Below are 13,022 nucleotides of genomic sequence, written 5' to 3' on the forward strand. Positions count from 1 at the left end.
ATAGTAGTATATAAAACAATATACTACTAATAGCAAAAATCTATCGCGTGCTTACCATTTGCCAAGCAGTGTGTTAGACTATTGTCTCAGTAAAGGCTCACAACAACTCGGAGATAGCCCTTATTATTTCTCCTTTCTTATAGACCTGCAAACTGCAGCACGGGGAGGTTAAGGAGGTAGCCCAAAGTCACAGAGTCAGTAGTTGAAGCCAGGAAGCTTCCAACTGTAAGCCCCAATGCTTTCAAGGAAAGGGACTTTCAGTTCAGGCCTGCATTGTCCACCTTCACCTGGCCTTTGCAGGGAATGTCATAAAGTGAGGTCACTTGCAAAGCTGGAAGCTAGTTTGGTGAGACCCAAGGTGGAAAGCTGAGCTGAATGATGTGTGCACCTCCCATCCCCCCTGCCCCCCAGAGTGTGAGGTGGAAGGATGCCACTCCTGCAGCAATGTGCATTAGTCTCCCTGTGAGTGTGCATGTGTGTGTATGTCAGTTTCTATATCAGCGTGTGTGCATGAATTTGTGTGTTATGTGTGTGTGATTCAGTATGAATGTGCGACTGTGTGTGTATGAGTGCGTGTGTAATAGCATAGATGCGATTGTGAAAGTCAAGTGTGTGATTGTATGTGTGCTAGCTTAGCTCTGTGCGCCGGGGTCGCCCAGCATTCCAGAGCAGCCAACCCAGTCTCCCGAGGGCCTGGGTGACTCACTGAGCTCTGGGCTCAGGCAGCCCCAGAAGGGCCGCGGGGCAAACAGAGGGGAGGGACCAATGAAGGGATCTGACCCGGGCCGAGGCAGCGTTCAGGCTCAGACCGCAGGTCCCCCGCGGCGGCTCGTTTGCAGTGCCTGGCCACATCCACGGGCGCGGGGGCGGCAGAGACCGCCCAGGCGCGGGGCGGTGGCGGCGGCGCCGGAGGGGCCGGGCTGGCGGGCCGAGGCCGGAACCGCCCGGCGCTGAGTGACTCACCACGTGGTGAGCGGGCGACCCCCGCGCGGTGCCTCGGGTGGGGGCAGCGCGTGAACACTCCGCGGGGCCCAGCGCCGAGTGCGCCTGTCCTCGCCTCTCTGCGCCTCGCCGCACCCGCAGCCCCTGAAAGATGTGAATGTCACTCTCGGCTGACCAGGTTGCCCGCCTGGGCAGCGGCGCGAGCTTCTAGGTCGTGACACCAAGGAGAAAGCGCACACATCCAGTGAAAACAATAATTTATTTAAATAACTCTTCATATTGTAAAATCAACATTAAGAGCATGTTGTTTTCATAATAAATAACCCCAAAATACCTTTCATTTCAAGAACAAAGAGTTTAGGATAAGATAAAACAAATCCAAATCAGTAGCTATAGTTTGAGAAAATTTTTCAAAGGGAAAAATAAAACCGAGGGGTTGCTGAGGTCGCTGCCAAACCGCAGTTTTCACAAGTGGGAATTTACAAAAAAGTCTGAAAAGATGAGTATTTTAATGCAAATAAATCAGTGGGAAAATCTGCAGACACCTTTATTTACAAACTCTATGTCGAAGTCCAGGCTAATAATCCTGAATAGGTTTTAAAAAAGATAATTTAAACACATTTTTTGCAGTGTCCACATATTAAAAAATCATTTTTTTCCAACATCAAAATGAGGTCATCCGCAAAGGCACCTAAACTTTTAAAAAAATAAAAATAAAAAAACTCCACGGGTGATGGATGAGGCAAGAGCTAAGGGAGAGTTTCTGCGGGAGAGCTAAGGCTGGGGAGGGGTGGGGGCTCCAAGGGCTGGAAACGGCAGGGCAGAAAAAAAGCGGCGGGCCGCCCAGGTCAAGGGGGCGTGTTGGGGAGGGCGGGCAGGCAGGACCCCTGGAGGTCAATAACCCCAGCGGACTGGAGCCAGCCTGGGGGCGCGCGAGGAGAAAGGAGCCTTAGAGCGCCCGGGAAGCCTCGCGGGAGGGGGAGGCATCCCTCTCCCGGACTCAGCTCGCGGCCCGCGGCGGGGAAGGCGCCGGACGGCCTCGCAGGGCGGGGCGGGCGGGGGGAGGCAAGTCTGAGGCGGGGCTCAGGTCTGAAAGGCGACCGTGGCCGGTGGCCCTCCCTATGCCGCTGCCGGATTCCTTCGAGAGGAGCCCGGGGGGCGAGCAGACGCCTTCCAGTTCCCGGCAGCTGGGTGGCCGCGCGAGGGAGCAGGGCCAGGGGCAGGCCATCCCCCCCGAGCAACCTCTGGGAGGGGTGGGAGGCGTCAACGGGCCAGTTGGAGAGACCCTCCAGCTCCGGGGGCGAGCACTGAGGATAACCGGTCTCTGCTCTCTCAGTCTCTGGCGCAGTCTCCCTGTGGTTAGAAAATCGTCCCCGCGCTCACCGGGGCGCCCCCGCCGCCGTGGTGGTGGTGGTGGTGGTGGTGCGGCTGCGGGGTCTGCGTCGGGTGCAGCAGCGGCGCCGCGGCCTGCAGGTGCGAGGCGGAGCCCGAGGCCTGGTGGTACCAAGGGTAATTGCCCAGGAAAGCCGAGGCCGCGCTGCTCGGGCTGGAGCCGGAGCTGCCGGCGCCGCTGCCGCCGCTGCCGGGGCCGCCGCCACCCCCCATCCGCTGCGGCGCGCCGAAGTCCCAGGAGGCCGGCGCCGAGACAGGCGGCGAAGCGCAAGGCGGCGAGGCGCTGGCACCAGGGTGCTGCTCCGAGGGTATCTCCCCGCTTTTCCACATCTTCTTGAACTTGGATCGGCGATTCTGGAACCAGATCTTGACCTTTGTGGAAAAGGGACCCGAGCATTAGTGGAGGAACCTTGGCATGGGGCAGGGGAGGGGAGGAAGCGCAGAGAGACAGAGGTGGGCACTGAGCACCCTGGGCAGGCAACGGATCACGTGCCGCGGCCTCACAGGCTCTGATGGCTCCTACTCCATTGGGAGGTAATCTCGAAAAGCCCGGGACGGCTCTTGTGTGCGCACTGTGATGATGGTGACAACTGGGGTCAGGAGGGCCAATTATTTTACCCGCTTAATCAGTAGAGCGCGCGCGCGCGCAAGCGCGGGTAGACAACATAGTACAAGATTTCTGCCCACCCCGATCCTTCCCTTTTCTTACACGCCGCGCCCCTGTGGGAGGTTTCAGCTTCGGGCGAGGAAGGTCAGGCCGCCCAAGACGCTGGCCTCGAAATCCTTACAATTACTTTAAAGATACTTCTGAAACCATTGTCCTGAACCCGCCTGCTTCCCTGCCATCCCAGGCCGCGAGCCCTCACCTGAGTCTGGGTGAGGCCCAGAGACGCCGCCAGCTCGGCTCGCTCGGGCAGCGCCAGGTACTGAGTCTTTTGGAAACGCCGCTGAAGAGCCGCCAGCTGGAAGCTGGAGTAGATGGTGCGGGGTTTCCGGACTTTCTTTGGCTTCCCGTTCACTATCCGAATTTCTGGCTCGAGGTCCTCTTTCTCTGCAACGAAACGCAATCGTGAGAACCGCGTAACCAGCGGAGCCCAAGGGTTCCCGACCGCCGGGAGTGCCCGGCGTGGGACTTGGCCTGAGCCTGGACGCGGGTTCCTGGAAACGCTGTGCCGAGCTCAGGCGCAACTTTGCAACCCGCAGACCCGCGCCACCGCCGAACCTGGGAACTGGACCCTCCAGGAAAGGGGAAGAAAGGCGCATACTGGAAAGAAAGAAGAAGCAGGTGGCAAGGAAATGAGGTTTACCATGAGGCATGCACCGCGCGCCCATTCGGACGCCGGGGCCACCCGGTCCCACCAGCTGAGCACTGAGGGACGTACCCGGTGACCCTCAGCAGATTGGAGGTTGAGTTAAAGGGCGCGGGCGGGCGGGGAGCAGGCAGTGTGAAAGGCCAGGGATCCAAACATTTGTATCCCACCCATCCCAGTAACTAGACCCACTTGGCACCCTCGACGCCAGCGTTATGCATACCGGGTTCGTTGTTGGCTGGGGACGAACTGGTCCCGTAGGGCGCGTAGGAGGTGTAGGCGGCGGTGTAGCCCAGGTCGTAGCCGCTCTTGGCGGAATAAGGGACGTTGTTGAGGCCACTGGCGTGGTACTGGTAGGAACCCATGTGCGCGTAGGGCGAGCCCCCACCGCCGCCGCCGCCCGCCGGGTGCTGCTGGTTGGTGTAGTAGCTGCTGTCGGTAGCTGTGGACACCGGAAGGGTGGGCGACTCCTGGGGCTTGTGGAGGCCGCTGCCGTTGCTGCTGCCGGGGCCAGCGCCGCCGCCGCTCGGAGGCTGCTGGTGCTGGTGGTACGTGCTGGAGGCCGTGATCTGGGTCGAGTGCATATCAGCCACCAGACTGTCAAAGACTCCAGTCATCCTGGCCCGAGACGGGAAAGAGCAAGGGTGGCGGGCGCGAGGGGGGAAGCGAGGCGCCTCCTCCGTCTCTCCCTGTCCCCTCCAGCAGTCAATGTAATTACGGGGGAGTTGGGGGGGGGGGTGAGGAGGAAAACAAGAAATGTGGCAACGGTCTACGCAACTCCTCCTCCGGGGGAGGCGATCACCGTGCACTGCTCGGGACAGCTGCCGCCGGCCGCATCCTCTCTCCGCCTCTTGGCCGGGTCGGCTCGTTGCCCAGCGCAGGCTCGGGCGGGGGGCGGGCAGTGGAGGGGGCAGGGGTGGCAGGGCCGGGCCGGGGCTCCGGGAGGCGGGAGCAGGTGAGCAGCAGCCTGGAGCGGCTTTACGATTGTCTGCGGGGCGGGCTCCTGCAGGGTGGGCATTTAACACTTGTCACGTGAGCGCAGGCGACGTCACCTAGCAACAGCCAATCCGAAGCGCCGGGGCGCGAGGCTAAGGGCGCCCAGGAACGCCGGGCGGGAGGCGGGTGTCACCGGGCGGGCGCTGCGGCTGCTGTGGTCGCGAGCGCAGACAGGCCGCTGCTGAGTATGAGCAGCGAAGCGAGAGGCTGGGGGGGGGGGGGGGGGCGGGGGAGGAGAGAGGAAGGAGGGGGGAACGGTGGGGAGTCAGGGTGGCCGGCGGCAGGAGGACAGAAGGCGTGAAAACAGAGACTGGCATTTCGTTTAGAGGAAGAAGAAATGGGGTCTCCCATCCCGTTCTGTGTACAAGTGCCAACCAGTTCCAATGACTCGTACCTCCGTGCCCGAGGTCAGCTTTCAAACATTAATCAAAAGAGGTGCTGAGAGCCGGGCCAGCGCTAGCTCCGCTTTTCCTCGAAGTGTCTGGCACTTACTCTTGTCAGCCACTCCGCACTTGACTTAGTCAATTGATTTAAATTATCCATAAACCACGTATAATAATACCTGCTTCCTAACCAACCCGCAGGGATATTAGGACAATTAATTGGATAATATTTAAACGATTTTTCCTTGTTGCGTGAGAGAAAAGCTATATAAATTCAAAGGTATTATTGCTAATGATAGATTTGAAACCCTTTCCCCTTGTACTTTCCTGACACGCCGAGACACCGAGTAATGATGTATATTTCATGGCTAATTGACACCAGAAAAGCGATCCCGGGGATTTCCTCCCAGATTGGAAAGCTGGACCAGACTAACCAGATGTCTTTCAGTGTTCGTTCTAACTCTAAATTCTATGTTTTTACAAAAAAGAAGTGAGATAATACTTAGGTGAGAGAGTTATCTCGATACTACAAGTCTTGGTAAACTTCTAGAAACAAATAGAAAAAGTTTTATCTCGTGCACTTAGCCCTATTTTAGTTTTTTCAGTTTAGGACCGCGTTCCTCCCTCTCATTGCAATTTCTTCTTCTTCTTTTAAATCGGAAGTGGCGACTTCCTCTATATCCCCGTTTCCTGGTAGTTGGGAATCGTGGCCCAAAGTTGTGGGACACTCGCCTTTCCTGGACTCCAAGTCTCCTGTTCCTGCGGCTGTGCTGCCTTGTGGCGCCATCTGCTGGAGGTGTGCGTGGTTGCGGCGGGCCCCAGGAGACGGTCTAATCACGCCGAGGCGCCAGCCTCTGAAACCCCCCAAAAGAACAAAATAGTAATTAAAAGCCACAAAATTGTGCTAGTGCGCGCCATCTGAAGTACCCCTTCCTAAAGACATAACATGTCGCTGAAAGAACTTGTTACAACAACTGCCTAATGGAAAACAAGTTGATACTTTCAAAAATATGATCTTTGGTCTTCTTCCCCAGAAAAAGCAACCGTGTAATTAAAACTCCAGTATCCACACAGCTCACCCTCTGCGGAATAATGAAGACAGTAATCCGCCTTCAAATCCGCCTGGATTTAGTTCCCAGCCGTTTTTTTTCCCGGTTAAGGAAGGCCCCTAGGTGGAGAAGGGTGAGCTGTGGGGCTCACACCACTTGGCTGCACTGCCTCGTCGCCGCGCTCAGCCAGCTGCTTTGTGGGCCCTAGTTATAAAATTAACTTCTTGATATTTATCAAGATTGCCTTTTGGTGTCTTGACGCCAAATTCCAAATTTTTGGGTCACCACAGTGGTAGCTGTTTTGGCCTAGTATAGAAGCTTTTTTCCCCTGAAAAGGGAATATAAAAGAACCAGTCTTGCCTTCTCTCTGCTCCTTTGTTCCCACCACAAGCATACTCTCTGGACTTTTTCACGGTGGCAAGTTTGTTGTATTTTACTGTCTATGGGAATCTCCGTTAATAGCCTAAAGTCCAGGTCAGCTGAGATCTGGAAAATAGCATCTTCCTGGAAGGAAGTTCCCTTTAACTGGAAAACAAGGAACTGTGTGTGTGTACGTGGGAGGAAAGACCAGAGGCAATGAGCAAGGGGGAGAGAGAGAATTTACAGCTGTCTTTGGAGAATCAAATGAAAACTTGCTATATTAGAGATATTAAATCTGATAATCCGGACACAAATCTGGGTTTGCCCAAATTATCTGATCATCACGTGACAACATCCAAATGATTTCCTCACTTTCGTCTAAAGTCAGGGAGGTAGTACCGTAGAGAACTGACACTCTTGTCCACAGTTCAGAGCAGGCTGATGCCCCTCTCCATAGTGATCTGACGGGGGTGGGGGGCGGCTCACACTGAGTTTGGGGGAATCGAGGTGCCTCCTTGCGGCCAAACTTCCTCCTCCGCCTCAGGGCCCCCTCCTGTCTCTTTTCTGCTTTCGTTTTTCTCTCTCCGCCTCGGCATTCACTTACTCCGCAGGGATCTAGAGAACGATGAGGGAAGGAGGGGAGCTCAGTGTTCTCTGCTCTGGCCTTGTATGTTCCAATCTCATCGGTAAGACTTTCCCGCTTTGGATCCCGTGCCCGCCAGGTCGTCGCCGCGGCACTTTGGTCACGGAGTCTCACCGTCTCCTCCCGCAGGAGCCTCGCAGCAACCCTCGCCACGCAAGGGCGGAATCTTGGTTCCCATCGTACAGATGAACGCTGAGACTCGAGGGCAGAAACGACTCTTTTGAGTTAGGTACCCCGCCTTTCTCTGCGGCCATAGCGCAAATCTCAGGGTGTTTACTGCAAGCCTTGGCTGAGCAGCTCGGAGTCTCCAGCAGACGGCTAGCGGCCCTGGAGAACGGGTTTGGTGCACCTTGCTTTCAGCCCCCTGCCCCACCGCCGGCCGGGGTCAGGATACCAGAGCTTCCTCCGGCCCAGTGCATTGGCTCTGCTGGACCGTTGGGCGTCCTCCGTGACACAGACAGCCGATGCGCTGGGGGAGAGGACGCCCCCTGCCGGCAGGGAGCTGGGGTGGGCGCCGGCGTGCTCTTCGCGCGCAGAGGGACCGGCCCATTCTCACTCGCCTACCCCACTCGGGGGTCGCGCCTGCTGCTGCTGTACTGACCCGTGTCCCCACACTGCATTCTCTTGTCGAGGGGACACGGGTTTCCAGGCCATTGGCCCGAAAGGCATTCTTTTCGCGTTTTCCTAGTAGTTCTAGGAATCTCTGCTTTCGAATCTCTTTGGGGTTCGTTCTAGAACTCAAAGATGTTGGGAGAGGGTGAGGGTTTGGTTTCCGGGAGCGTCCTATCTCTACCTTTCTAGGACATGACTGGCCGTGCTCTCATCCCTTCGTTGGCCATTGCATCTTCTTGGGGACACCTCTCACCCAGTCCTTTCGCATTGCTGGCTTCCTCAACCTGGTTTCCCCCCTCCCCCCCGCTCGCCTCTAACACGGCCTGGAGGGACTCGGGGTGCAGTCAGCTCCTCCCAGCCCCTTTGGCCCTTAGGCAGATGGGATCTCTGACTCCGGAGACTGCATACTTGGATCCCATATATTTGTTTTCTTGTACAGACTCATCGAGAGGACATAATGGAAACACACCTTGGGGGTGGGGGTGGGGACCTCGAGAAAACTCTTCGGGGGGCCGCGAGTCGGGCCTAGGGTCCTGAGACGTGAATGGCCGTCGTCGGGTCCTCTGCCCTTGCTGCCCTAGCAGCCCCCTAGCTGTACCCTCACCTCTCCTTATGCCTTCAGCTCAGAGACTATCTCGGATTTCCGCATCAGTATCGGTCCCTCGCTCTACCTCTCCCTCCCTCACGTCCCCGTGAGCTTGAAGGTCTCAGTCAGCCACACCCTCCGCCTACCGCGCCAGGCACCTGCCAGGTGCTGGGGGTTCCTGTCCTTCAGTAGCTTACCCTCTGGTGGAAAAAGCAACTATGTTGCGATAACTAATAGTAATGGCTAGCATTGATTTATTGAGCGTTTACTGAGCACCAGGAGGTCTGCCAAGATCTTTACCTTCATTATCCCACTGACCCTGAGAACTGTCTTACGTGGTGGGTACAGAATGATCCGCAGTGAGGAAATCAAGGCTTAGAGAGACCGAATCACTTGCTTTAAGGTCACACAGCAGAGTCAGGACTCGAACTCAAGTCTGGGCCTCTGAGGCAAGGCTGCTGCCACTCGGGGCTGAGTTTCTGGCCCGGGGATCAGGGAGAGGGCCGCACCACATCCGCCTCTCCCGGGCTGGGTGCCGCGAGCGCAGTGGGACAGGCGGGAAGAGGCGTTGACAATTCCGAGGTCGAGCGCTCCGCTCTGGCCCCAGGAGCCCACTGGACGGCGAGGTTCCTCCGGGAGACTAGCATGCGCGCGGGCCCTGCGCGGGAGGGATCCCGATCGACCCCGGGGAAATGGGCACTGACTCGAGGGCTCTCCGGAGGGCGGGCAGGGGGCGGGTACCCCGGCCCTGCGCCAGAAACCGAGCTCTGGGCGAGTACTATGTCCATGCTGAGTCTCCGCCAAGGGTGACATTTGCTATCTGCTGGAGTGTGAGTAAACCCAAAGGCCTGAAGGAAAATAAGGGGATACTCGACGTTCACAGCCTTGACCCTTCCGAGGGAGGGTGGTGGCGCTGTGTTGTCAGTTCAGCGTGCTTCTTGAACTTTCAGACCCAATTTCGCCGTCTGCTTTCCAGGTCTTCCTGATCCAAGCAGACCCATTTCACTTCGTTGCACAGTCACTGGTGAAAGCCAAAGGAGCAAAAGCTAGGGTTCCTGTCCTGCTGGGGCGCCCAGCATGGGACGAAGGGTCCCCAGGCTCTGCGGGGTCGAGCTGGTGGCCTCACTGTCGAGTCCGAGCTCACAGGCCCGGATCCTCAGCGCGCGGGCGGGCAAGCATCAGGTTCGAGAGAAACGCCTTCTCCTTCGATGGCTAAAAGCTGCGGGATTTCGGCGTCCGGGTCTCGGAGCCATGAACGTTGATGGAATAAGGTACGATCCCCACCCCACCCCACCCCACCTCACGCCCACTCCGCCCCAGGACAAACACTCAGACCGTTGGGATGTTTGCACTTTTAGCAGCACCCACGTTGCGTGATAAGAGATGTGCAAACAAATGGCTCTCAAGTTTTGTTCTCAAACCTGAAAGAGAACAATCTCTGACGTTCCTGGCCCCTGCACTCCGGGCCTCCAGCTCCCCGCCCTGGCCGCTCCCCCTGACCCCGACACGGGGAACATTTGGGCTCCGGGGCTGCGTGCGTGCGGGAGCTGGGGGGCGGCGTGGCCTTGGTCCTGGAACCGCCAGTCCTCCGCGTGTCCAGCACTGGTTGGCTCCTGGCTGCCAGGTTGAAGGGCAACACCACCCGTAAGAGCGGCAGACATGTATCCAGGCTGGAGACTCGCCGTTCACCCCTCGAGGCTCAGGGCTCTGGGTTGTCAGTTACAGTAATGCTTCTGGAACTTTCAGACTTCTGCCTTCTAGGCCTTAGACCCTAGTCAGGCCCATTTCACTTTATTGCCTGTTCAGTGGTTAAAGTTGGTGAGCGCGGGCGCATCGCCCTCCCCGCCGGCGCCCCCCCACCCTCACCCCTCCCCGCCCCGCCCCGCAACAAACCTGGAGAAGTTGGAAGGAACCAACCATTTGAAACTCTCAGGACCCTTCTGGGTACACAGAATCCTTTCTCTCCACCCTCTCCCCTTACTTATCACGCCACGTTGGATGGATGCAAAGAGGATGTGCTGACATGGACTCTGGAGCCAGACTTTGCTGGGTTGAACCGCTGTTACTGTGTGGCCTTGGGAAAAGGACCTAATGTTTCTGTGCTTCATTGTTTGCATCTGTAGAATGCGGTTAATAATAACAATACCTCCCTCCTGGGATTATTGCCTGGAAACTCATCATTACGTGTTTTCTTGTCTCCTGCCAGGTTTATCTCGACAACTTGGCGTTCTCTAGCCGACGCTCCGCAGGTTTTAAGAGGCCGAGGCGAGCTTGTGGCCCCACTTTCTCCTTGAGCGCCAAGGAGCCTTCTCCAGGCCGTGGAGCTGAGGGCAGACGCAGCCCTGCTCCCGGGGACCAGAGCGGGCGGGGGATTTGGGCGTGGGCCTTCAAGGGGGCCGCGGCTGGTCCAGGAGCGCCGGGGAGAGGACAGGCGCCGGGAATGCGGGGAGCGCCGGGCTGCCTGCCGCGGAACCTAGGAGAGGCTCTGACGCTGCTCCTCACCCCTGCGATTGCGCTACCCTCTTGCAGTCGGCTCCGCAGAATCCCACTGTGTCAGGCCTCAAGGCTTCTCCCTGTGCGCCATACCCGGGCTGCTTCTGCTCACCTCTCTGGAAATGGAGAAGAGGTGGGGAGGGACCCTGCAAGTTATTCACAGGGAACCGACTGTCATTCTGGGTAGCTATGCCCAGTTCCTTGCATCTTTTTATAATCAAAGGAAATATTGTTAAAAATTTACGAAGTAGTACCTAATGGTTGTTAGAGAATCAAACAGTATTAAGAAATATATTGGAGTGGTTAAAAGCATAGGCTCTGGTCTGAAATCCTAACTTGGTCATTTGCTAGCTGTGTGACCTTGGGAAAATTATTTAACTTCTCTGTGCCTCAATTTAGTGTTTACTCAGAATAAAACTTCACCATTTGGACTAGTGATGGATAATTGTGGAATAGATCAAGTGTCATCATCTCAAATCTGATCTTCTGGGGAACACAGCTAGGTACCATTTCCCAGCCTCGCCTGCAGTTAGGCGTAATCATGTGATTCACTTCTAGGCAGTGACTGGAACACGAGTGGAGGTCACATGTGCCACTCCTGGGATGGGATGTTTAAGACAGAGTTGAGATTCTTCCCCACTCTTTCTCTTCTTCCACTGGCTGGAACCAGCTTCACCGATGCAGATGACGTCGCCCTAGGGGAATCACCCAGGGGAATCCCACACTTGCTTGGAAGCTTACCTGACCAAGAAATGAACTTCTCGTATTTTAAGCTACTGACTTTTGGATTTTTTTTAAAAAAAATAAATTCTCTTTGGAGTCACCTAATAGAGTACTTAACTTTTGAGCTCCAGCAAATTCTATCATGGCCTTTCATCATCACATTGGATGGCTGGAATATATGTATACACACACACATATACATGTACATATACATATATATATATACACACACATATACGTGTATATATATGTGTAGATAGATAGATAGCAGCTTAGCTACTATAACTAATATGACCTTGGAATCAGGGTGTGATGACTCTGTCAGCAAATTACAGAAAAAAATCCTGAACATCTTTAATCTGTGAAAACCAGAAACTGAATTGGGAGCGGAGCATAGAACTCAAACCATTAGTTTCCTAGCTGCCTTCAGTCCACAAATAGAAATAGGTTAGCATAGCTGGTTGTTATCATTAGGAGTATAAGTTTTAAAATGATCATTAGTGAAGTTTTGGCAGGTCTAAGCCCAAATCCTGTGTGTTTTCTTTTAAAGGTGATAGGTTGCAGAGGTTTTGTCACCCTGCCTTGTGGGGCCCTCCCCTTCATGTCAGTGTCACACTTGCCTTGGGCACATGCTTACTAGGAGTTCTCATGAGGTGACAAGCCCACTTCCTGCTACAGTCTTTTTGGATCCACTGTACCTAAGCTAATGGGATGGGCAGTACAAAGGCAAGAAGTACTGATCATGAAAAAAGCTAGAAAAACAAAACAAAACAGGAAACTTCCCACTAAAGGGGCCCAAGGGCTTTCCATTGAGGAAAGTATACAAATTTAACTGAAAGGACTTTGAAATGTCATTTTGTACTATTTCAAGACATTATTTTTACTTATTTTCCAGGCCTTGGCTGTGTTCTCCTTGGCCGTGTTACCATATAGCTACATTCTAGATTGATCATAGGCTCTGGTTCCCTTTAGAACTGAACGTGATTTCTCTCCACGCTCCAGAGAAGGTGGACTGCTGGAGAGGATGCCTACTGCTGCCTTGTCTAAGGCTTCGATGACACCCAGTGGTCATTTAGGGTCTTCATCTATATCAACCCAATTCATAATAGAGCCAACACGTTGTACATATTAGTATAAGAAAAGTGCAAATTGTTTTTTTAAACAAGAAAAAGCAAAACTTCATTGTAACATAAATAACCAAATCCTCAGACTCTCCACTGAAAGCCATCTTGTGGAGGAAGCAGCAGCTAGACTTCACAGCCCTGACTCTTGAACCCTATAGCTTCACCTTGGCATTTCTCGCCATGTCATTACCTGCCCCAGTTGAGCTCAGTGGAAGGTTCCATCACACTTTTTTTTCCATTACAATTTTGATAACCTGACCATCTGGCCTTCTCAGTGATCCTAATCCAAAGAACAGCTGGGGGAATCCTGAAATGTTTAAACAAGGTTTTGCTAAAGTCTCATGATAACAAAAGGGAAATAGACATCAAAAGTAACCTGGACCCAGATGGCCAAATACCGTATAAACAC

General features: G+C 54.8%; 1 protein-coding gene and 1 long non-coding RNA gene across 3 annotated transcripts; one reads left to right on the forward strand and one right to left on the reverse strand.

Annotated features, from left to right (window-relative positions):
* Positions 1-1,182: 1,182 nt before the first annotated feature.
* Positions 1,183-7,761, reverse strand: DLX2 (distal-less homeobox 2). Of its 2 annotated transcripts, XM_008523566.2 has the most exons (4): positions 7,037-7,761; positions 3,868-5,877; positions 3,201-3,385; positions 1,183-2,706 (listed from the first exon to the last, which is right to left on the reverse strand). In XM_008523566.2, the coding sequence occupies exons 2-4, from the start codon at positions 4,259-4,261 to the stop codon at positions 2,302-2,304; spliced, it is 984 nt and encodes a 327-aa protein (XP_008521788.2). In that variant the 5' UTR covers positions 4,262-5,877; positions 7,037-7,761; the 3' UTR covers positions 1,183-2,301. The 2 variants fall into 2 exon arrangements, with proteins under 2 accessions (XP_008521788.2, XP_070437654.1); XM_070581553.1 differs by lacking the exons at positions 3,868-5,877; positions 7,037-7,761 and having other exon boundaries at positions 1,190-2,706; positions 3,201-3,683.
* Positions 3,069-11,594, forward strand: LOC139076811 (uncharacterized). Its single transcript, XR_011528794.1, has 3 exons — positions 3,069-3,740; positions 9,250-9,544; positions 10,480-11,594. It is a non-coding gene; the product is annotated as an uncharacterized lncRNA (long non-coding RNA).
* Positions 11,595-13,022: the final 1,428 nt, after the last annotated feature.

The sequence above is a fragment of the Equus przewalskii genome, chromosome 17 (assembly GCF_037783145.1).
Source record: "Equus przewalskii isolate Varuska chromosome 17, EquPr2, whole genome shotgun sequence".
NCBI lineage: Eukaryota > Metazoa > Chordata > Mammalia > Perissodactyla > Equidae > Equus > Equus przewalskii.